At 38.3% G+C, this 24768-nt stretch overlaps 1 protein-coding gene across 1 annotated transcript in view; it reads left to right on the top strand.

Annotated features, from left to right (window-relative positions):
- LOC127618173 (cytochrome c oxidase assembly protein COX15 homolog) overlaps window positions 1–24768 on the top strand; it is a 96322-nt gene that overhangs the window by 12925 nt on the left and 58629 nt on the right. The window contains exons 2-6 of the mRNA XM_052090468.1: window positions 744–922; window positions 7562–7684; window positions 18053–18239; window positions 19717–19884; window positions 19977–20058. Of these exons, the coding sequence (XP_051946428.1) occupies window positions 744–922; window positions 7562–7684; window positions 18053–18239; window positions 19717–19884; window positions 19977–20058 (739 nt within the window). The remainder of the gene's footprint in view (window positions 1–743; window positions 923–7561; window positions 7685–18052; window positions 18240–19716; window positions 19885–19976; window positions 20059–24768) is intronic.

Below are 24768 nucleotides of genomic sequence, written 5' to 3'. Positions count from 1 at the left end.
AATATTTGTTTTAAATTTGAATTATTAAAAGTAGACATTTTAAGCTTTCTTTAGACATATGTTTCATGTTTGTGTGAAAAGTATTTGTGGAGTTTAAGTTCATTTCAGTGACGTGTTTCTGAAATATGCTCGTAAACACAGAGACTGCTGAAAGCTAACCCTTTTTATTTTCATTATTTTATAACCAAAAATTAATGAGTATTTTAAGTTGTTTCTGGTGTAATTATGAAAATATCCAGCAGGACATGCCGTCGACCCCAGAGGGTTAAAGGAGAAGCTGCACCATAACAGAGCGTTTCTGACATGGTCATGTTTTTGTGCAAAAAAAATTACTAATATTATAAGTGAGCCTCAAGGAACATATTAAAATAATAAAAAACATTGCATGTCGTGAGCACTTTAATGCGTCTGGAGTTAAAGGGACTCCAACTTTGGGAAAGCTGCTCATCGATTATGTTTATATTAAACCAGAAAAACAAACAAAAAAAATATATATATTTATTATTATTATTATTTAATTTTTTTATATTTATTTGAGCCCTGGTTGAGGTGACGTGGAATGAACCAGTGAAGTTTCATGGACATCACATCTATGCTGCAGCAGAGCAAATAAGTTAAATATATCACTCCCTCTCATATGTTATTGAGTATATATGACAGGTGTTGATTGTATAAAACCTTTAGCTAGCTAATGTCTTGAAAACAGTGATATGACAATATTTTTATTGTCAATATATTCACAGCGAACCCCTTTGAGACAATGGCTGCTGAAGAGAGGACAGACAACAGTGGCTGCGCAAGGTGGAAGTGCAACAGTGACTGTATCAACCCCAAACGCAGTGACAGATCGATTGGTTGGCCGCTGGCTGGTGGGCTGCAGTGGGCTGGTTCTGGGTGCTGTGATTCTGGGAGGTGTTACGAGGTATGAATTAATTTTGTATTTAGGCCAGCTATGCTTTACTAAGTACAGCACAAAATGAAACATGACTAGATAAAAATCGAAGTACCACCCAATGTTTTTGCAAGTCCGCAGTTTGCAGACTACAGACAATTCGCCTTACCAAACCAGACTTACTGGGAGCAGGCAGCACAGCCTCAGAGTGAATGAAGAACCATTCTCTCTCTCTTGCCATTTCTTTATTTATATGATTTTTAAAATAATCATCTGATTGCAATTATTTAATTTAAACATGTTTATTTGAGATAATTATGTTTATTGTGCACTTCAAATTTCAGTCACATTTTCTATCCAAATAATGGAATCTTAAGTGAACATAGAAATGCCATGATGCTTGGTGCCAGATGGCTGATCAGTGTATTTCATTAAAACTTTGTGGATCAAGGGAAATTTCGGACATTTGGACTTGTTGTTTTATTTGAAATTAAGTCGAATCATAACACTTCCTAAACACAATACATAACATACTGCTACTCTGGTCATTGAGAGATGTCCATGTTAATTTATTAGGGTTGAGCACCATTCAGAATTTAGTTAAGAGTGGCAGTTCGATTCCATTTCAGTTCCAGAATTTATGTAGAATTTTAACTGAGATGGCAAACAGAATGAAAAATTGTCATTTGAATTTAATGAAGTAGAAATGTATTAATTAAAATTAATGAAATTCAAAGTAATTAATATAACAGCTGTAAGTATACATTTTAATAATTACATTTTTCAGTACAAATTTCCTTTAAACATGTTATAATACACACAACTATCACCTCACAAATTTCTTTGAATTTCATTTATTTTAATTCTACTTAAATTCAAATTAAATTCTTCATCCAGTTTGCTGCCAGAAACATTAGATTATATTAATAATTATTGTTTGAAATGCCACCTATATAAATTTCAATGTAATTAACAGTATATGTTAGCTTTAGCTAAGGAACTAAGAGCAAGGCTCCCAGATAATGTGGTAATATTGCAGCACTTGTCTTTGTTTAGTGTGGGGGAGACCATAAAGCACAGCAAGAGCTTTTAGACATGACAAAACTTGAAAACCTTTTAGGATATTGCCCAGACAGCATAGATACAATTATTAATCAGTGGAGGTCTATTCATCTTCAGAAATGGGAGGAAACAACAAACACATAGCATTCTGGGCTGAGGTGAAGAAACACCAGGATTCGGCAGGTATACAGGTGAAACTCGAAAAATTTGAATATTGTGCAAAAGTTCATTCATTTGAGTAATTGAACTTAAAAGGTGAAACTAATATATTATATAGACTCATTACAAGCAAAGTAAGATATTTCAAGCCTTTATTTGATATCATTTTGATGATTATGGCTTACAGCTTATGAAAACCCCAAATTCAGAATCTCAGAAAATTAGAATATTGTGAAAAGGTTCAGTATTGTAGGCTCACAGTGTCACACTCTAATCAGCTAAACACCTGCAAAGGGTTCCTGAGCCTTTAAATGGTCTCTCAGTCTGGTTCAGTTGAATTCACAATCATGGGGAAGACTGCTGACCTGACAGTTGTGCAGAAAACCATCATTGACACCCTCCACAAGGAGGGAAAGCCTCAAAAGGTAATTGCATTCATATAATTATTCCCAAACCCATACATTTCCAAAAGCTTAAAAAGATTATCCCATTCTACCATACCTAAAGCCTTTTCTGTATCAAGTGAGATGGCAGTGACCGGAGTCTGATCATTTGCCACTGACCACATGATATTGATGAAAAGCCTAATGTTATCAGAAGAGCTGCAGCCCCAAATAAACCCCACCTGATCTATATGTATAAGAGATGTCATAACTTAATTGGTTAGCCAAAAGTTTAACATCTAGCTGGATCAGGGAAATTGGATGGTAACTCTTACACTTGCTTGGATCTTTGTCCTTTTTAAGAATCAGACTGATCCAGGCTCATGTCATGGTTGGTGGAAGCTTTCCATTCTTTAGTTATTCCATATAAATTCTAACAAAAGTGGAGCCAGTTCTGTATCATAAGATCTAAAAAATTCAGCGGCAAAGCCATCTGGCCCCGGAGCATTGCCTGTGGGTAAGGCCTTATTTACCTTGTCAAGCTCCTCCAAGGTTATCTCAGAATCAAGATACTTTTTTGCTTTGTCATCAGTTTAGGGAGATCTGATGGTTCCACAAAGTTTATAATATCTTCATCAGTAGACAAAGATGTGGAACTCTAAAGATCAAGATAGAATTATTTAAAAACATCAATGGCCAAGGTAAAAATTTCTCCACCCACTGTTTTCACTGAGGGAATAGTAGAAAATACTCTCTCTGCTTTTATATATCTAGCCAAATGCTTCCCTACTTTGTCCCCCAACTCAAAATATGAATGTTTTGCCCTAAATATATATATGTTTTGCCCTAAATATCCAAACCTCCACCTTACTCGACTATTCTATTGGTATTTCAATCGGATCAATTCAAACGACATTCAGCGCTTCAGATCTGTCTCAGTACTATTATTATTCTCTTCCAACTCCACGAGTTCTCATGCTTTAGATTTTTTGATGAATGAGGCATACTGTATGATCCGACCCCTAAGAACCACCTTAAGTGCCTCCCAAGCCAAGCCCACCGAGGATACTGAGGACCAGTTGGTCTACATATAAACATTGATTTCAGCCTTTAACATTTGTTGGAAATCAGGATTTTGCAAAAGGGATACATTAAAGTGGCAACTATATGATTTATTTTTCTCCATATGTGTCAACACCTCTAAACTCACCAGGGTGTGATCTGAGACTAAAATTGAGCAATCAGTGACAGAAGAATTTAGTAAAATACAGTGCATCCGGAACGTATTCACAGCTCTTTATTTTTTCCACATTTTGTTATGTTACAGCCTTATTCCAAAATGGATTATATTCATTATTTTCCTCAAAATTCTACAAACAATACCCCATAATGACAAATTGAAAGAAGTTTGTTTGAAATCTTTGCAAATTTGTTAAAAATAAAAAACTGAAAAATCACATGTACATAAGTATTCACAGCCTTTGCCATGACACTCAAAATTGAGCTCAGGTGCATCCCGTTTCCACTGATAATCCTTGATGTTTCTACAACTTGATTGGAGTGCACCTGTGGTAAATTCAGTTGATTGGGCATGATTTGGAAAGGTACACACCTGTCTATATAAGGTTCCACAGTTAATAGTGCATGTCAGAGCACAAGCCGAGCCATGATGTCCAAGGACTTGTCTGTAGACCTCCGAGACAGGATTGTATCAAGGCACAGATCTGGGGAAGGGTACATAAAATATCTGCAGCATTGAAGGTCCCAATGAGCACAGTGGCCTCCATCATCCATAAATGGAAGAAGTTTGGCACCACCGGGAATCTTCCTAGAGCTGGCCGCCTGGCCAAACTGAGCGATCAGGGGAGAAGGGCCTTAGTCAGGGAGGTGACCAAGAACCTGATGGTTACTCTGACAGAGCTCCAGCATTTCTCTGTGGAGAGAGGAGAAACCTCCAGAAGAACAACCATCTCTGCAGCACTCCACCAATCAGGCCTGTATGGTAGAGTGTCCAGACGGAAGCCACTCCTCATTAAAAGGCACATGACAGCCTGCCTGGAGTTTGTCAATAGGCACCTGAAGGACTGTCAGACCATGAGAAACAAAATTCTCTGGTCTGATGAAACAAAGATTGAGCTCTTTGGCCTGAATGGCAAGCGTCAATGGGAAACCTCATCATCTGGCCAATACCATCTCTACAGTGAAGCATGGTGGTGGCAGCATCATGCTGTGGGGATGTTTTTCAGCGGCAGGATCTGGGAGACTAGTCAGGATCGAGGGAAAGATGAATGCAGCAAAGTACAGAGACATCCTTGATGAAAACCTGCTCCACAGTGCTCTGGACCTCATACTGGGGCAAAGGTTCATCTTCCAACAGGATAATGACCCCAAGCACACAGCCAAGATAACAAAGGAGTGGCTACGGGACAACTCTGTGAATGTCCTTGAGTGGCCCAGCCAGAGCCCAGACTTTAACCCGATTGAACATCGCTAGGGAGATCTGAAAATGGTTGTACACCAACGCTCCCCATCCAACCTAATGGAGCTTGAGAGGTCCTGCAAGAATGGGAGAAACTGCCCAAATATAGGTGTGCCAAGCTTGTAGCATCATACACAAAAAGACTTGAGGCTCTAATTGGTGCCAAAGGTGCTTCAACAAAGCGCTTTTTTTTTTATTTTTTTTTTTTATACATTTTCAAAAATTTCAAAGAAACTTCTTTCATGTTGTCATTATAGGGTATTGTTTGTAGAATTTAGAATTTAATCAAATTTGGAATAAGGATGTAACATAACAAAATGAGGAAAAAGTGAAGCGCTGTGAATACTTTCCGGATGCACTGTGTGATTATATTTATTTATGTGTATATATATATATATATATATATATATATTCTAGAATGCATCTTATGGACTGATGAAAATAATTTATAGTCCCTACCAGATGGATTTAAAAGTCTCCAAATATCTGTAAGACCAAGATTTTTACACATCCTATGCAGTGTCAATGTTCCTCTAGGGGGCTTACACACTTTTGCTTCACTATGATCATGTATGAATCCATCAAAAGATTAAAGTCTCCTCCCTATATTACATCATGAGGGGTGCCAGTGGTTTGCGACATCTTTTCAAGATCTTAAAATAGTCCTGATCATCAGCGTTAGGTGCGTAAATATTAGCCAAAACTAACCTTTGTTTTTAGCTTTCTGCTGAAACAATAATGACTCTTCCTAATTTAAATTTGATCTGTTTGAGACATTTAATTTAATTGAATTTCTTAAAAGGGACAATACATATTAATGAACATTTTCACAAATGTAAATATGTCAGATTATAGCCTTAGGCTAATTTCCATCTGCAGACCCTCTGGCAGGTTGATGTTACACACAGAAATTAATAAATACATACCAATACACTATACACAGACTATATACAGAAAAACAAGGACAAGAGCAGTGATCACAACATGTTAGAACAGACAGTAACAACAAGAGTGGACAACAAAAGACATATAGAAAATTGGAAAGCATCGACTATATTACACACACCACAATTTTGCACATATGCTGAATAACCTGATATTGCACTGACCCATATTACACCATATTGCACTGACCCGCATTACACTGTCCCCCGTTGCACAAACCATATCACACTGATAATTGTATCCATTTTTGTAATGCACTAACTCTGTTTTACATCTGATATCTAATGATTAACTAAACATGATCACATGTTTGTGTGTCCCTCAGCCACACTTTTAAACGACTCCTAAAGGTAGGAAGACTTGTGCTATCCCTCATTAACAATGGAATACTATTCCTGAAGCTCACTCCCTGATATGACAGGACGTTCTGTGAAAATTGAATTGTAGATGCTTATTTATCAATGTAATGACTTCCCTGCTCTTACTTATTCCAACACTTAAGAAAATATATCCACCCCATATCCTCCCAAATTCCTCAGCTTCTCACAGGGAAAGTTGCGTTTCTTGAAGTAAAATTGTCATATTTCTTACATTTAAGAAAATAAATAACCTTCCTTCTTTTTTTGGGGTGCCCCAACCCATTCAAATTCCACGTGGAGGGAGAAAATCCCTCATATAAACATTTGACATTTTTAAATGGTTGAAAAAATGTATTGTGTTAAAAACAAAATTATAAAGACCACATTCCAACATTAGTGCAGTAATCAAACCCCAAACTTTCCCCAGAACCAAACAAACAGAAAAAAGAAAACCGTGTGCATTAACCCCGCTCACGACAGCTCCAACCGTCGTGTATTTACATGACCTGCTTCTGTATTATTTGAACATTAATAAAGCTAAAATGCATTAAATATAACTGCATTTATGATGCACTGCCGGGTGTTTCCTTTAAAGAGCTCCAGCTCTGCTTATTCCACTACGAGAGTGATTCAGTATTTACTTATTTTGTTTTTGTTTTGTATTATTCCCTCATACTTTGCAATCTAAATCGCCCTAAACAGTTTAGAGTGCGTCTAGACTGTGTGTAATTCTTCCTCTCCCAGTCAGGCGTGAACTGCACTGCTGCTCTTGCGCATCATCATTAGAGTTTAAATAATAAGAATAAATTAGATCAAACGATTATTCGTCAATGAAAATATTTGTTGACTATTTTATTATCGATAAGGTCGACTAATCGTTTCAGCCCTAATGTCATTTTGATTACTTTAGGATTCCTGGTGTCCTGATCGTTAGACATCTTATATGCATTAATAGAATCTTGCAAGCTTTCAGCATCAAGGCAAGTATGTGGCTAGGCCATTCTGATTAAAAATAATATTTCTTCCTTGTCCTGTGCAGAAAGAATTCTGCCCTAGATAAATTCAGAGCATTATTCATTATATAATTTTTATTTATATAATTTTATATTTTTATTATAGCTTTTGTAGGAGATTTAAAAAGTAAGATTTAAAAAAAAAAATGACTCCTTTTCATGTTTTTTTTTTTTTTTTAAGAAACAATAATCTCCTCTGTCCAAAAGAGTTTTTCTTAAATCCCATGATTGGCAATCCACACTTAATGAATGATTGCTACATGCTTTAGGTTGACAGAGTCTGGCTTATCCATGGTCGACTGGCATTTAGTGAAGGAGATGAAGCCGCCACGAAGTCAAGCGGAGTGGGAAGCAGAGTTCTCAAAATACAAACAGTTCCCAGAGTTCAAAATGTGAGTACATTTCTCCTCTTCTTCTAAATAGTGTTGTCACTGTACCAAAATTTCAGTAGTCTGTACCAATACTAGTGAAATTTCATGGTATTCGATACCTTTTTCGGTACCAAAGCAAAACACCAAAACAGGTTACTGAACAACACTCTTTTATTAACAAAGTTAACAAATTAACAGCTGAACTAAGAACAAAAATATACCATTGAGCAACACTTTAATTTAAATATATTATTTTTGAATTATGACAAAACTGTACAATGTATATTCTTAAGGTATTTTTGAACACTTATATAAGATTTGCTTCAACTTTAAGTTTTTACCAAGTACTAAAAAAAAACTAAATAAACAAGCATACAATAGAATGAATAAAAAACAATTTCCAAACTAATGCGCTAAGTTCTCTCATATTAATAAAGCTGCATATTGGCAATTTTCTTCACGATAAGAAATGCACAGTGACATATATTATGATTTAAATAAGTAGCTGCATTAAGCGTCCGCGCTCGAGGGATGAGCGTCCCCGAGGCGGAGTCTCTCTCAGCCGGGTGCAGTTTCAATCTCTCCCCCTTAGATCGGGACATTCGCGCAACTTACAGATGAGGCACCGACCACACAGAAAAATGCCAGTTTCTGAGTTTATAGTTCTTAACATGAGCTGCTTCTGTATTATTTGAACTTTTATTAAAGCTATAACACATTAAAATAACTGCATTTAAGATGTAACGCATGTTTCCTTTAAAAAGCTCCGGCTCCGCTTATTCCACAACGAGAGTGCTTCTGAATTTATTATCATTTTAATTTTTTTTATAATTCCCTAATACTTTGGGATCTACATAAGATGAAGCTGTGACAATTTAGAGTGCATCTGGACTGTGATCTGTGTAATTCTTCTCCTTCGTCAGCCGTGAACTGCAGTGCTGCTCTCATGCTTCATTACAGTTTAATGTGATTTCATGTTACGTTAAATGAGATCAAACGACTATTAGACGACGACAATTTTTCTCGACAATTTTTGATTTTCGCCGTTGTCGATAATGTCGACTAAACGTGTCAGCCCTAATGCAAATGATAATATGTGTTTAAGCTCACCTGCTTTATTTGCTTGAATAAATCCGGGTGTCTGTCTTTCAGGTGCTTTATTAAGTTTGATGTGTTTCCTCCTTTCGTCAGAAAATTGTGAAAGCAGCGTTTACAAATAGGTTTTTGCTGATCTATGTTGTTTCCCTTTTCATCAGCCTCAAATCCAAAGAATTTCCAAACCTGTCTTTTTCTACTTTTCTTTTCGACAAGATTAAGTTGAGACTCTGCAGCAGCAACTATTTTGCTTGTCGTCATCTTTTGCTTGTTGTGAGCGTTCGAAAGTTCCTGACTCTGATTGGGAACCGGGTCGACTCGGTACTCCGGTACCTTCAGAAATTCTGGTATCGTACATTTGTTTTGTTTGAGTACCGGTATTTTTGACAACACTACTTCTAAACTACTGATGTCATGCTCACAAAGTTAACTTTTTGGATTTTCTCCAGATGCGCTTCAGACCAGCATCTTTTATTGGTGGAAATGAGCAGGCCTGCCATTTTAATAAACGCATAATGCCTTATATAATTTTAATTTCTGTTAATGCTTATGAAGGATGGTGGCGTGGTTACTCCCCTCAATCCGAGTGGCGGAGTACAAATCTCAATTTGCCTCCACTTCTGAGACCGTCAATCCTTGCATGTTATAACGTGGCTCGTCGTGCATGACATTGCGGAGACACCGCATGTGGAGGCTCCTGCTGTTTTCCGCTATCCACACACAAATTGACACATGCCCAATTGAGAGCGAGAACCACTAATCGCAACCACGAGGATGTTACCCCATGTGACTCTACCCTTCATAGCAACCGGGCCAATTTGGTTGCTTAGGAGTCATGGCTGGAGTCAGCACACCCTGATCCGAACTCACGACTCTAGGGGTGGTAGTCAGCGTCAATACTCGCTGAGCAACCCAGGCCCCCATATGTATGTTCTTTTTGAACTATTGATAAAAAAAAAACTCTAGGCTCCAGTAGGCCTATATTTTGTTGTACATGTGTTGTAAACTTTTTCTTCGTCGTCGAAGCAGAGACCAGGAGACGTTGGGATATCTTTTAAGCAGAATTTACTCTTTATTGAGAAGTCGCTGTTGCATCGCTGTAGTCATCCAAGTCTGTCTCTATAACTCAGTACGATAGGGTTTTATATCTTTCAAGGGTGAGGGGACTTGATTATACATAGAGGTGGAGACACTCTGAAACAAAGCATGTAAATGAGGTACAGGAGTCAACTCGTTACAGGAAATTCCCCAGCCCTGATCTCATCAGCATAACAGTGTGATTCGAATGCACAGAAACTAATCTAATCAGCCGGACTATTCAACGACTGGGTCAGGGGCTCCAAGAGTCATTTAAAGAGAAAAGGTGATAGTCTCAGCAATCCGACTAATTTAACTTACAATAGAGAGATCAGGACAGGCAGAAATCTCCTGCTGGAAACCCTGACTATACCTCAAATACTTAATTCAATCTATTAAACTTTCTCAGTTTATAAACTAATGTATTGGAACCTAAATTAAAACATTTAATAAATTTGTAATACAACACATGTTAGCAATTCTCAAAAAACAATTTACTGAATATCTTGAATGAGAGATCCTGTTAAATGAACATCAATTTGGTTTTCATAAGCAATGCTCAATTGCTTCTGCTGTTTTCACAGAACATATTCACATAAATCTGGTGCAAATAACTGGTGCAATATTTATAGATTTTCATAAAGCTTTTGAGACAGTTAATCATGCGCTTCAATTTATCAATAAATAGTATTGCCATTTATATCATCATTTCTCAGAAATAATATACAATCAGTTCAAATAGGTGCAACAATCAGAGTGTAAATTGTGCATTCGAAGTTCCACAAGGCTTGATGCTCGGGACACTTTTTCTTATATATGAATGATTTACCTTTATCTTGTCCAAATTCAAACTATGTCTTGTATGCTGATTAGATTGTCATCTTTACATCACATAATAACTTGAAACAAATTACAACCACACTGAACCGTGTTCATCAAGTTCTTCTAGACTTTTGGCTTACTGAGTGTGTGTTATAATTCTGGAAGATTATTAGTGGAGCTACAGTATCTTTAGTGGTCGAAAGAATAGTTTTACCTGAACTAGAGCATGGTGTAGATTGAGTGACATTAGCTGATCATAGCGAACAAGAGATGAGGTAATGAACTGAGATGTCATAGCTCTGTGGTAGAATTTCTGTAGTATCAACTCCATATGACAACTACGTCCGCCTGGAGGCAGCGCGGCTGGCTGAGGACCATGTGACTATGTTCGGGGCTGGTTAACCAGTGTTTTTATTTTATTTTTTTTATACATTTGTTTTTTTCTCTTGGGCTCTCCCACACTCTCTCTCCCCCCCTCTCCTTCCCTTCATCCTACTCAGGTTCCCAGGAGGCTGGGAAGACCAGCCCTCGGCAGATCGTCCGAAGGGGCAGCTCCTCCCCTCCGGGGCGGGGGGAGGGAGTAGGTCAGGCTGGTTGATTCCCCTGCCTGAATATGGCGTTGGGGGTATGTGATGAGGAGGAGGGTGTGGCTGGGCTGTGAAAGAGAGCGAGGCATGCAGCAGTGTTTGTGTGTGCACATTTATGTTTTGGTTATGCTGAAAAGCACTTTTATGATGTGTTTTGTTGAATTAAAAGTATTTTGGTTGGATTCAGCCATCTCCCGCTACCACCTCCGTTGAAGAGCTACTGTTACAGTGATCTATATACTGTAGCAAGTGCAAAAGATGACAGATTTTTCTGATGTCTGATGGTGTCACATTAAGTGTTTTTAGTTCAAAAGACTTGAACTTATATCCTGTCCTCTGAGTAACACCAAAAACGTCACTGTAAATTGTAGCAAAACCTCCTCCTCAACCCCTCAGACGAGGCTCATGTTTATAACAAGTTAAAAGTTTGAAATCAAGGTGTCTTGCTTTATTGTGTAGGCTTATCCCTAACCCTGCTTAACGAAATTACCCCATAGTACCACGAAGCTTCCAACCAGCAGTGTTCGTCAGTTTCCTTTTTTGGAGTTTTTTTTTTTTATAGCTTAGCTGTACTGCGTTTACAATATGGTGTCGGCAAGTTGTGGATGCACGGTAGATTGCCCCGGAAGAGTCTCTTTAGGACTTCCCGTGAACTTTCGTCGCCATAGCAACCAACACAAGTGAATTGTTATCTGGGTCAACACTAATGAAAACAGTTTCATCAAGGCATATGAAAGTTGACGTGTTCCACAATGCACACATAAACAGTAATCAGTGAAAGTGCCCAGATTCTCACACCAATAGCGAATTCAGTATGATAAATATACATTGCACGGGTTAGTGTTGTGTACGTTACCATTGTTTGTAAGTGAAACAGAATGTGTGAGCTAGGAATTAAATAAAATATTACTATTTCAGGAAATTTACAATGAATCAGTCACGTTTGACAACCGTTACAATTTAGATAAATGACAAAAAACTTGATTATATGTCTGAATAAATTCTCCATTAAAATCGTAATACAACGTCTCGTATCGGCTTATAATTTCTACTGTAGGGAATTAGCTTTAATAAGAGAAGTATGATTAATTCTCTTATTGGAGTAATAATATTCTCATGGCTTATTGACAATAATATTACTCATAGGTATAACTTTGATGCAAAGTCTTTTAGAAACATGGATGAGATTTATCCAAATATACCATAGTCAAAGATATCATTAAAGGGAAACATGAATAATTAATCAAACTTTTTATAATTAATTATGAACATTTGGATCAGTTAATAGAATCAACTTGAGGTAGCTCAATTAACATTACAATCAATTTATCTGTTCGTCCAGCGAACACTCAGTATTGATTGTCTATCAATTTTCAGAAAGGATTTTTTGCGTGGCCACACAAAAATAACTTTCTTAACATTGATTTACAAGCAGACCAGAATCAACAAGAATGTACACAAAAGTGTATTTAACTAAAATACGAACACATAACTAACCTAAACAAAAACATGCACACGAAACACTCATACATGGGAAAGGGAAAAGTGAAAATAAAATGAAAACAGAACAGAATAGGGGAAATACAGTTTTGAAAAGAGTCATTTTGACCATCTGAGAGAATCATCAAGCTCTTAATTTAAAAGCACCTTTGTTATAAAGGGGTTTTCATGTCTTATACTAAACTAAGTTCAATTAGTTACTGGTACAATACTCGCAATTACCTTGGCTGTTGAGAGAGCCCAGATGCAGGAGAGCATTGGGATGGTTCCTCGAGTCGTAATCAATTTCAATCAATTTGCAATCAATTTCTTCCGTGTCGAATGAAGAAATTAGGATGAACTCTGGTGTTCATTGACTCTATGGTCCAGGTAGTTGCACATGGCTTGAGGCGTTGAGGCCTGCCAGCCTGCAACCTCATGGTCAGCATGACCATGCAGCAGAGTGTCAGGGGAAAAGCCAGGGGAAAGAGAGAGTCAGTAAGAGGCTGGACGTGTCCTTTTAACTCCTGATGGAGGTTCCTCCTCTCGAGTCTGGCTTGACCAATGAGAAAGTGCAATTCCAAAGCAGGAAATGTTCCTTTGTTTGGAAGCTGACTCATTTGCATGATTGGGGGGTAAGTTGTTAATCTACCCTTTTATGCTCTGATTAAAATAGCAAGCATACAGTGGATGCTATCAGAATTATACAGTGGATATAAAAAGTCTACACACCCCTGTTAAAATGCCAGGTCCTTGTGATGTAAAAGAATGAGACCAATAAATCATGTCAGAACTTTTTCCACCTTTAATGTGACCTATAACGTGAACAATTCAATTGAAAAACAAACTGAAATCTTTGAGGGGGAAAATAAAAAAAAACTCAGAATAACCTGGTTGCATAAGTGTGCACACCCTTAAACTAATACTTTTTGAAGCACCTTTTGATTTTATTACAGCAGTCTTTTTGGGTAGGAGTCTATTTGCATGGCACATCTTGACGTAGCAATATTTGCCCACTCTTCTTTGCAAAAGCACTCCAAATCTGTTAGATTGCGAGGACATCTCCTGTGCACAGCCCTCTTCAGATCACCCAGCAGATGTTCAGTTGGATTCAGGTCTGGGCTCTGGCTGGGCCATTCCAAAATGTTAATCTTCTGGTGAAGCCATGCTTTTGTGGATTTGGATGTGTGCTTTGGGTCGTTTTCGTGCTGAAATGTGAACTTCCTCTTCATCTTCAGCTTTCTAACGGACGCCTGAAGGTTTTGTGCCAAAATTGCCTGGTATTTGGAACTGTTCATAATTCCCTCCACCCTGACTAAGGCCCCAGTTCCAGCTTAAGAAAAACAGCCCCAAAGCATGATGCTGCCACCACCATGCTTCACTGTGGGTATGGTGTTCTTTGGGTGATGTGCAGTGTTGTTTTTGCGCCAAACCTGCTTTTTGGAATTATGGCCAAAAAGTTCAAGAGTGTGGCAAGAGTGTGGGGGTCCATGCTAGGCTAAAACAAACCCTTGCCGGCTGGCTCTCCCGTCTATCCTGCTCTCAAATGTTTGCTCCCTGGACAATAAACTGGACTACATCCGACTCTAGCAGACTACGCATCGTGAGTTTAGAAACTGCTGCGTCTTTGTTTTCATGGAGACTTGGCTCAGCCTCGTTTCGTACCGATAGAAATGCAGCAATATGTGGTAATACTCGCGGTGGTGGCTTGTGTGTTTACATCAACACAGAATGGTGCAATAATTCTGTGCTAGACTCTAGCTACTGCTTGTGACTGTTGGATGCAGACCTTTTTTATGTTCCTCAGGAATTCACCACTGTCTTAATAACCAGAGTTTACATTCCCCCCAGCGCTAATGCTAAGGAAGCGCGCTCTGTGAACTGTATGGGGCTATTAGCGAATTGCAGAACGCTCACCCTGACAGCCTGTTTATTAATTTCAACCATGCAAATCTCAAGACAGTGCTCCCTAAATTCCATCAATATGTGGACATTGCAACGAGAGGAGTGAACACGCTTGATCTTGTTTACACAAACATCCCAGGCGCGTACCGTGCGTATCCACCTCGGCTACTCAGACCACATCTCTGTAATGCTAATTCCAGCATACAGACCACTCGTCAGGCGCACAACCGCTTCAGGGCCATCAGAGAGGCAAAGCACGCACAGAGAATCCACAGTCACTTCCAGGACAGCGGCGGCACATGTGGCAGGGCATCCAGGCCATCACCAACTGTTGCCTGTGACAAGGATGCCTCCCATCCAGATACGCTGAACGAATTCTACGCTCTGTTTGAGGCGCAGAACGATGTGGTGGCGAGGAAGACCAACCCTCCTCCCAACGACCAGGTGCTCTGTTTTACCATGGCTGATGTGAGGGAAAACTCTATGTAGATTCAACCCACGGAAGGCTGCTGGACCAGACAACATTCCTGGCAGAGTGCTTAGAGGATGTGCTGACCAACTGGCAGATGTTCTTACTGACATCTTCAACATCTCTCTGAGCAGTGGTGTCATTCCAACGTGCTTCAAGGCCACCACCATCATCCCCATGCCAAAAAGTCTTCAGTGTCCTGCCTCAACGACTACCGTCCCATTGCACTCACACCCATCATCATGAAGTGCTTCGAGAGGCTTATCATGAGGCACATGAGGCTGCCCCCCTCACTAGACCCACTGCAGTTCGCGTATCGTCCCAACCGTTCAACAGACGATGCCATCGCCTCCATCTGGCCCTCACCCATCTAGATAAAAAGGACTCGTATGTTCGAATGCTGTTTATAGACTTCAGCTCAGCATTCAACATGATCATTCCTCAGTACCTGATTGGAAAGCTGAACTTGCTGGGTTTGGACACCTCCCTCTGCAACTGAAAGGAGGGTTTTTCCTTATTTAGGTTAGGCTAGGAGATATGGCTAAGTAGGTGTCACTGGTTTGAGTGATGCTGCAGTAGATTCCTAAATCCTAGAGGGCAGTTAGCTTAGCTAGCAGGGACACACCAAACACCTCAAGGTCAATAAATAGGAACGATATGAAAGGTTTCTTGTTCTCTCTGGAAACAACAGTTGCTAGAACTACTGTAATCCTATACCAAGAGGGAAAATGGTGATGGTAAAATAACTAAAATAAGGTAAAAATAAAATGTATTTATAGCTCTAGGAGGCTAAAAGGAAAGGCAAATAAATGTATTTAATTACATTTCAAATTTAACCTAAATTCAATTTAGCTGAATGGGGATATTCTGGCTAAAACAAAGGTGAATAAATTAAAACAAAATAGGGGAGATGGCTGAGGATAAATCTCAGTTGCCTTTTGCTTTTGAGACCATCAATCCATGCATCTTATGTGGGTTGTTGAGCGCTTTACTGCGGAAACATATTGCATGTGGAGGCTTCATGCTGTTCTCCACTGCAATCACGCACCGAGAGCGAGAACCACATTATAGTGACCACGAGGATGTTTCCCCATGTGACTCTACCCTCCCTAGCCACCGGACCAATGTGGTTGCTTAGGTTTTATAATTACTGATGTCTTTTTTGTTCGATCTCTTCTATTCAGCAACTTTTTGACAGATACATTTGTTTTCACAATTTGCTGTGCGCGTGTGTGCGAGAGCGAGCTCTGTGACCGTGAGTACAGGCACTTTTCAATGCAGAAACAATGATTACGCATAAAAATAATGATGGATAATCAATAATACATCAATTAAAAATGGATACAAATAGCTATGACACAAATTGTACAACTCCTATCATCCTTGTGTCGGATATTTATTTGCAGGTCAACCTCTAAATGTGTATTCTGTACCACGCGGCAATGCTTTGCATAAGTGTGACAAAAAAAAAACATTCAAAAATACATTCTGACCAATGAAGGGACAGTTTGCCCACTTGTGACTTTTATTGACACAGTTTTGGTATGTTGCCTTGTGAAAGCGAACCGGACAAATACGAAAAAAAGTTGTAACAATTTTATCCCCTGTTTCAGAACAAATCAAAGGTGCTACAGGTCTGAAAACGCCCTCATTGCTCTCTCTTTGCACTGTCAAACAAACAAGTGATGGTGCTGAAATATTTTACCAATCAGAAATGACCATAATTAATTCTGATTAAGTAGTGGCCAGCCAATCATCCAATTACTGCCAACCATGTTAAAATAAAATGATACATTATATATTCTGAATCTGAGAACTGATTACCAGTGTCTCATGTCTGCCAAACATCATCTGCAGTCTGAAACTGAATTATTTTTTTGGATGTTAGGATTGATTGCATTTGGCTGCATAGAAAAGCTATAGAATGCTCCCTATTTAGTGTATGACTTAACCTTCAACGTGGTACATTATTTTCATCCTAACGCCATATAAAGCCTCTGAAGGCAAAATGTTTTTCTAAATGTGAAAATGCACAGTAAATGTATAGGATTTCTGGGGGAGATGCCTGTAGTTCTCGTAAGTAGTCATTGTTTTTAACAGCGTGCCATTTCGTGATAAATTGCTTATATTACAAAATGGCATATTGGATGAAACTAGATGCTGTAATCATTTGATTTCAAACAGGTTTAAATATAAAAGGTTAATTAGGTTTCTTACCAGATGTTGTTTTGTTGGCGTTTCTCCCAAAGACAAATTCTGCTGTGATCGGCACCATACTGTTTGTGCTTGTGCTCTTATGCACTGAATATTTTTTTCTCTTACAGTATATTATGTTTTATTTCTGACCATATGTATACTCAGTTATTGCAGCATTTAGTCATCCTTGAGCTCACTACTGATATCATTGTTATATTTTCTTAATTTTCGTTCATAATTCAGTGGTTAAAATTGTTCTTCTGCTTCCAAACTGTTGTTGGTATTATGTAAAAAATGTATTTCTTGCATTTATATTTTAAACATTTTTCTACACAATGCATAGCACACAATCATACATTTATATTTTTTATATATATATAATTTATTTTAATTAATTCATATTAGAATATATTTTTTATTCGATTAATCTAAGAAGTTATCAACCGGTAAAACAATTATCAAAATAATCAAACCAAATCAGCCAAAATGTTATCGCCGGCAGTTGGTTCAGGTTGATTCTGCAGGCAAATTACAGGCTCAGTAAAGTCAATTATTTTTCTCAGTTTTCAAAAACCCCTCAACAGTTTTCTGTCAACAGGCAAAACGGTAACCCATTATTATAAAATGTTGCTCATCATATGATTATCAAGCATAAAAATGGAATCTAAATATAAAAAAAAAATTCTACATTTGTATGGTGCAATATAAAGTGGACATGTGTTTTACAAAATGGTGACATCTTATTTAATTTTTTTACAGAATGAATCATGACATGACTCTTACTGAGTTTAAGTTCATCTTCTACATGGAGTGGGGTCACCGTATGTGGGGTCGGCTCGTTGGATTAGCTTACATACTTCCTACAGTATATTTCTGGAGGAGAGGGTACTTCAACCGCTCAATGAAGGCTCGTGTTGTGGGCCTGTGTGGTTTCGTCTTCTTCCAGGTAATAAGTTCAGTGCACATACTGCAGGGATGTGATTCTTCTGGATTCATTCCGTTTTTCCGACCTAAAAATGTGAAAAATTGTGTAAATCTGGAAAAAAATTACACCACCTGGGGGGGTGGTGTCATTCAACCTTCCCTCAGAACATCTTCATAGCTGAATGCGTGAGACTGATTTTTGCCATTCAGGGCTTCATTCAAGTAAGACGGGTTTATTTTAATTAATCAAGAGGAATAAATGTTCAGATATAAAACAGCTTTTAATCATTATCACAGTTGCTGACAAATTTAAATTACCGCACTTCTGACGTGATATTTGCAGTGAAATCGTAACATTCATCTTAAATTCTCATTGCCAGCATACTGAACAACTTTTATGTGTAATCATAAAACCCTGCAGATACAGTGCAGACATTAGAAAATGTTCAGTTTAGACAAGTTGAGTTACAGATTTAATAAAAATAGTCACATTTTTGGCAAACCGGTCTCCGTAAAAACTGTTAATTAAATGCACAATGCAGACAGATACTAGGCATTTAATGAAGAGAGGTCGACACTCACAATAATATATGTAATAGTATATTAGTAATATATAAATTTTTATTAATTGACATTTTCACATTTATGTGTGAACCAGCGTGACAGAAAAAAAAAAACATCCTGTAAGAACCGTTAAGAATACTGTTAAAGTACCGGGTCGATAAGCACTATCGGTAAGATAGTAATACCATTAAAACCTTAAACAAAACCCATCCCTAGTTATGCCTGTGCTTCTCTTGGATGCTCTGAATATTGGATTACGTGTCTGGATTGCCCCTTAATTAAAGCTGCATTTGGATCTCAACCTTCGTGTCTCGGAGCAGTTCGTAACACCTGCTTTGTTTATTTAATATATTTGTTATACATTATTTATACAATATGTTTTTACATTATACATTTTTAATTTAAGTGTACAAGTGCAGATTGGTCAAGTGTTCAATAAATGTATTTGTTGAGAAATGTTGTCTATCTTAAGTAATTATTTGTTAAATTTTTATCTTTCAAATAAAAGGTTCAAATAAGAGGTTAAAAACAAGCACATATCGGCCAAATATCAGCCAAAATAAATCTGCAGCATTAATCGGCCATCGGCCGACCCGGATTTCAAAAGATCGGCATCAGCCTGAAAAAACACACATCGGTCGACCTCTAATAAATATATATATATATATATATATATATATATATATATATATATATATATATATATATATATATATATATATATATATATATATATATATACTAGAAGCATTGTATATTTAATATCAATAATTTAATCATTTGCCTTTTTTAGTGCAAATGGTTTTTATAGTCATTGGAAACATTCATTAATTGTGCCCAAACTTTTGACTTAAAAGTAGTATGTGTCCCCTGGCATAGTTTCTTTTAAAATTGTATTGTTCACTAAAGATCAGCTAATGAGCACTCATGTTTAGGGTCTTCTGGGGTGGTACATGGTGAAGAGTGGTTTGGAGGAAAAGTCGGAGTCATACGACATTCCTCGTGTCAGTCAGTACAGACTTGCCGCTCACCTGGGCTCCGCTCTGCTGCTGTACTGCGCTAGTCTCTGGACTGGACTCACCCTCATGCTGCCTGCTAACAAGGTTTGAACTGCTGTTTTCTGACATACTTTATGGATATTCTTATAGATCAAACTGAAACATGAAATTCACACATGGTCTCTCATCCTCTGTAGTTTCCTGACAGCAGACGTGTGCTGCAGCTCAGACGGTTCGCTAAGGGTACTGGAGGCCTGGTCTTTCTCACAGCTCTCTCAGGTATCAGCAAATGTATTTAATTTAACTCTTACTATGGTAACACTGTCAGGGTTCCCACGATAATGGAAATATCAGGGACATTTAAAACAGTGATTTTCAGGCCTGTAAATGTCATAGAAAATTATACAATTTCAAAAGTCATCGGAATTTCCTTAGTCAATATAAATCTTTGTTGTTATGTATGTAGTTATTCCTCCTTATCTGTCAAGGGGTTAGAATATAGTCCAGGGGTCCTGCAACCTATTGCACATGGAGAGGTAATCACTGGCACACGAGCAGCAACAATAAGAGAGGGAGGGGGAACATAGGTTAAATATATAAATATGTTTGAATAATACCTCATCTTGTAACCTGTGTCATTAGTACGATTCCTTTGCCTGGCTGAGACTGAGATGCCACCACCGACAAAATTAATGGCACACCAATTTTTCTTTTTAATTAACCTTACCTCACCACATCGTTTTCAACTGCATAATCAAATTGGAGGCTGATTGAATGGATCGGTGTGTGTGTGTGTGTGTGTGTGTGTGTGTGTGTGTGTGTGTGTGTGTGTGTGTGTGTGTGTGTATACATACACACACATACTTGTATGAAGTCCCTTGTACCTGTATGCCAATCTACATCTTGATGTAATCCTTGGTAATCGCGCAGCTTTTGAAGTCCCTTGTACCTGTATGCCAATCTACATTTTGATGTAATCCTTGGTAATCACGCAGCTTATTTGATATAGTTATAATGGAAGCTACACTATTAAAGTGTGATGAGACTGTTTTAGTCAACAGACGAGCACAATGCAGACGAAAGCCATTCAGGCATTATGAGTCAGTGGCGCAGATTAATTCGAGCAGTGCTTCACTTCCTGTGAATTGTGTGAGTGAGTGAGTGAGTGAGTGAGTGAGTGAGTGAGTGAGTGAGTGAGTGAGTGAGTGAGTGAGTGAGTGAGTGAGTGAGTGAGTGAGTGAGTGAGTGAGTGAGTGAGTGAGTGAGTGAGTGAGTGAGTGAGTGAGTGAGTGAGTGAGTGAGTGAGTGAGTGAGTGAGTGAGTGAGTGAGTGAGTGAGTGAGTGAGTGAGTGAGTGAGTGAGTGAGTGAGTGAGTGAGTGAGTGAGTGAGTGACAGACAGACAGACAGACAGACAGACAGTGGCCTCCACTAATATTGGCACATTTGGTAAATATGAGCCAAAGAAGGATGTGAAGAAAATAAATGTCTTTATTGTTTATCCTTTTGAACTTTCATTCAAAATATTCACAAAAATCATAAATTTAATTGAAGTAAAATAATTGAAAGGAGGGATTTTATAATTAATTTAACTTATTGATTTAATTATTGGCACCCCTAGAAATTCTTATGAGTAAAATACAGTGCATCTGGAAAGTATTCACAGCACTTCATTTTTTCCACATTTTGTGATGTTACAGCCTTATTCCAAAATGGATTATAATCATTATTTTCCTCAAAATTCTACAAACAATACACCATAATGACAACGTGAAAGAAGTTTGTTTGAAATCTTTGATTCGTTTTTTTATTTTTAATACATGTACATAAGTATTCACAGCCTTTGCCATGACACTCAAAATTGAGCTCAGGTGCATCCTGTTTCATCCTTAATGTTTTTTTCAACTTGATTGGAGTTCACCTGTGGTAAATTCAGTTGATTGGACTTGATTGGGAAAGGCACACACCTGTCTATATAAGGTCCCACAGTTAACAGTGCATGTCAGAGCACAAACCGAGCCATGATGTCCAAGGAATTGTCTGTAGACCTCCGAGACAGGATTGTATTGAGGCACAGATCTTGGGAAGGGTACAGAACATTTTCTGCAGCATTGAAGGTCCCAATGAGCACAGTGGCTTCCATCATCTGTAAATGGAAGAAGTTTGGAACCACCAGGACTCTTCCTAGAGCTGGTCGCCCGGCCAAACTGAGCGATCGGGGGAGAAGGGCCTTAGTCAGTGAGGTGACCAAGAACCCGATGGTCACTCTGGCAGAGCTCCAGCATTTCTCTGTGGAGAGAGGAGAACCTTCCAGAAGAACAACCATCTCTGCAGCACTCCACCAATCAGGCCTGTATGGTAGAGTGTCCAGACCAGTGGCGGCTCCTGAAAAAATTCTCAGGAGGGGCAATTTTTCTGATAATGATTAAGGTGACCCATTCAATGGGTACAGATTTCCCCTCTAGCTACATAAGTTACAGGTGGAAAGCTATGTAAGAAATTAGCATCCAGGAGCCATCATAAGTAAAAATGACATGACTCCGCAATTAATTATTCCACTTATTCATTACTTACATTAATCCAATGTTGTGTGATGTAAAATAGCTAAACAGTACACATTTTTTAAAAAGATATGTCCAGCAACAACATAAAGACGGGGGCAGCATATAAGTCAATACCAGAAGCATTTATTGACTGATCTCAATAGTATTGGCTTATAAAAGCAAAATAAGTTATCACAGTACAAATAATCAAGGGTGTTCTTTCACATTCCTCAACACTGCTTAAACAATCTGCATTTCCATAAACAATGAAATATCAGCTTAAAATACAAGTAGACAAATTGTTGAGAGAAGTGGATCTTTAGAACTACATTTTCTGGAATGTAAGATATCACCAAAGTGCTACTTAATAAAAGCAAAGTAACATTGTCCTAAATAAGTGAATGAACAAGTGAGGCTTGACCTGGTGTGGTCTGTGCATCTTGGCTTTACACATTGAAAACCAAACCAGAATGATGAGGTGCTGCCAAGTTTAAATAAAGAATTCTGATATACACATTAATTACTTGGGCCTCATGGCTGAATTAGAAATATGTGCACCAGAGTATAATTCACAACAAGCGAGCAGGAGCTTTTGATAGAGGCTACTGAAAACATTGATGCAAGTTATTGGTAATAAGCAATTTGTATAGAATTCCATATTCTGCCTTCTTATATAGATTTGTGAAAATGAATATGAACAGTGATAGACATTTTGCCTGAAAACAGCATTTGAAAATAATTTCTAGAAATGTAAACAAAGCTATTTGTATGGCTTTGTAAAAATGAACAACCATATTCTGGCCAATTGTATAGATTTGTAAAAATGAACATGAACAGATTTTGTTTTTTGAATGAATGAAAAATAACTATTTAAAACAACAACTTTGAACTGATTTGGTTTGTGTGTTAATCAGGAAATCAGGCATGTTGAGGACAAGTTCCCTCTCCATGGAGAGCATGGCCAGTGCATTCAGACGTTCCTGGCACATTGAATTTCGCAGGAATGTCTTAACTCGTGTCAAAGTTGAGAAACATCTCTCAGCTTCAGCTGTTGTTATGGGGAGTAGTTATGAGGATGTTCAACAGAGTCACAGTCTCAGAGAATGTCTCCTGGAGGTTGTAGCTCATGAGAACCTGGTACAGTGCTAGTGCACCACAGCAGCCCTTGAATTCAGGATTCTCATAGATCAGAAAGAGTTGCGTTCACAGTGGCATTCAGAGCCTCATCAGGAAATGAATGGCAGTACCTTTCAAACATATCTGCTTGCAGTAAGGTAGCACTCACAAGGTGGACAGTGAAAGAGAACCTTGCTTTTTGTGTGATCCAGGATGGTGTCGCAGACCTCTTCAGACAGTCTCTGCTTCTCTTCTCTCAAAGACGTTCTGGGTCTTTTGGCTCCTGTTGCTATTTGCAGCTGCTGTTGAGAGGAGTCCCTGAAGGCAAACAGACCAATGTGTTTGTTAGGCTATCTACAGTACTGTAGTCTATATGATGCACATATATATGCAGTTTATCCACGTATAGTACAAAGATTTCAGTTCCATTTAAAATGGGCAGGGATGCATGAAGTCTTTAGTGTTTAAGTTAGCCTTTGTGTCTCACCTAGCCTGGATGTTCATTACAGTGTACAGTTTATAAAGTAAGCTAGATTACACTTGGCCATATATAATGAGAATAATGTAATTTCTAACACAAATGCAGTCTCCTTTCATGCATACATTTTCAAATGACAAAGCTCTGCTTTGAGAACGATCGAATGATATTGTTTAATCTTACCTTATGGCCGGCACACTGTTTGTGAAGCTGTCGAGGGAACGTTTGATGAAGACAGCATCGATGTCCTCCTCCTGGAGCTTCTGGTACAGATTATCGTCGTGGGGCATGATTTTGTGAAAAAGCCACATGAAAAAAAAAAATGAAATCTTCATCATGTAGCATCCTCACATAGCCAGATGCCTCTCTCACGGTGGGCTGGTCAAATGAACCCAATGAAGCGATCCTGATGGCTTCAAAACATTGTATGAGGTTGTCTCGATTCTCGTAGACAGTGTTATCGACTCTGCTGTTGAAGTTCCACCGTGTGGATGAAGTTCTGGGCAGTCTTCGTGCAACAGTCTGGTCAAGAATGCTGGTACGTTTGGGTGACCGGGAAAAAAAAAAAAGTTGCAATCCCGCTCAGATCGGAAAAGAAAATATTAACTTTTTTGATAAGAGAAGTAGCTTACTGCATGATCAAATTCAGCAGATGCGCATAGCAATAAACATAATGGGCATTATTTAAATGCTCAAGCACATTTTGCTGCACACCAGCCTTCTCTCCCCTCATCACACTGGCTCCATCGTAAGCTTGCGCGATGAGTTTAACTTTCTCGTCATCGGCAAAAAGACCGTTCAGTCTCTTCTAAAACACACTGGCAATTGAGATTGATTCCGAGATGGGAAGAAAC

Source organism: Xyrauchen texanus, chromosome 24 (genome assembly GCF_025860055.1).
Source record: "Xyrauchen texanus isolate HMW12.3.18 chromosome 24, RBS_HiC_50CHRs, whole genome shotgun sequence".
Lineage (NCBI taxonomy): Eukaryota > Metazoa > Chordata > Actinopteri > Cypriniformes > Catostomidae > Xyrauchen > Xyrauchen texanus.
The sequence above is the reverse complement of the archived record's forward strand: the minus strand, read 5'-3'. Positions and strand labels throughout refer to the sequence as shown.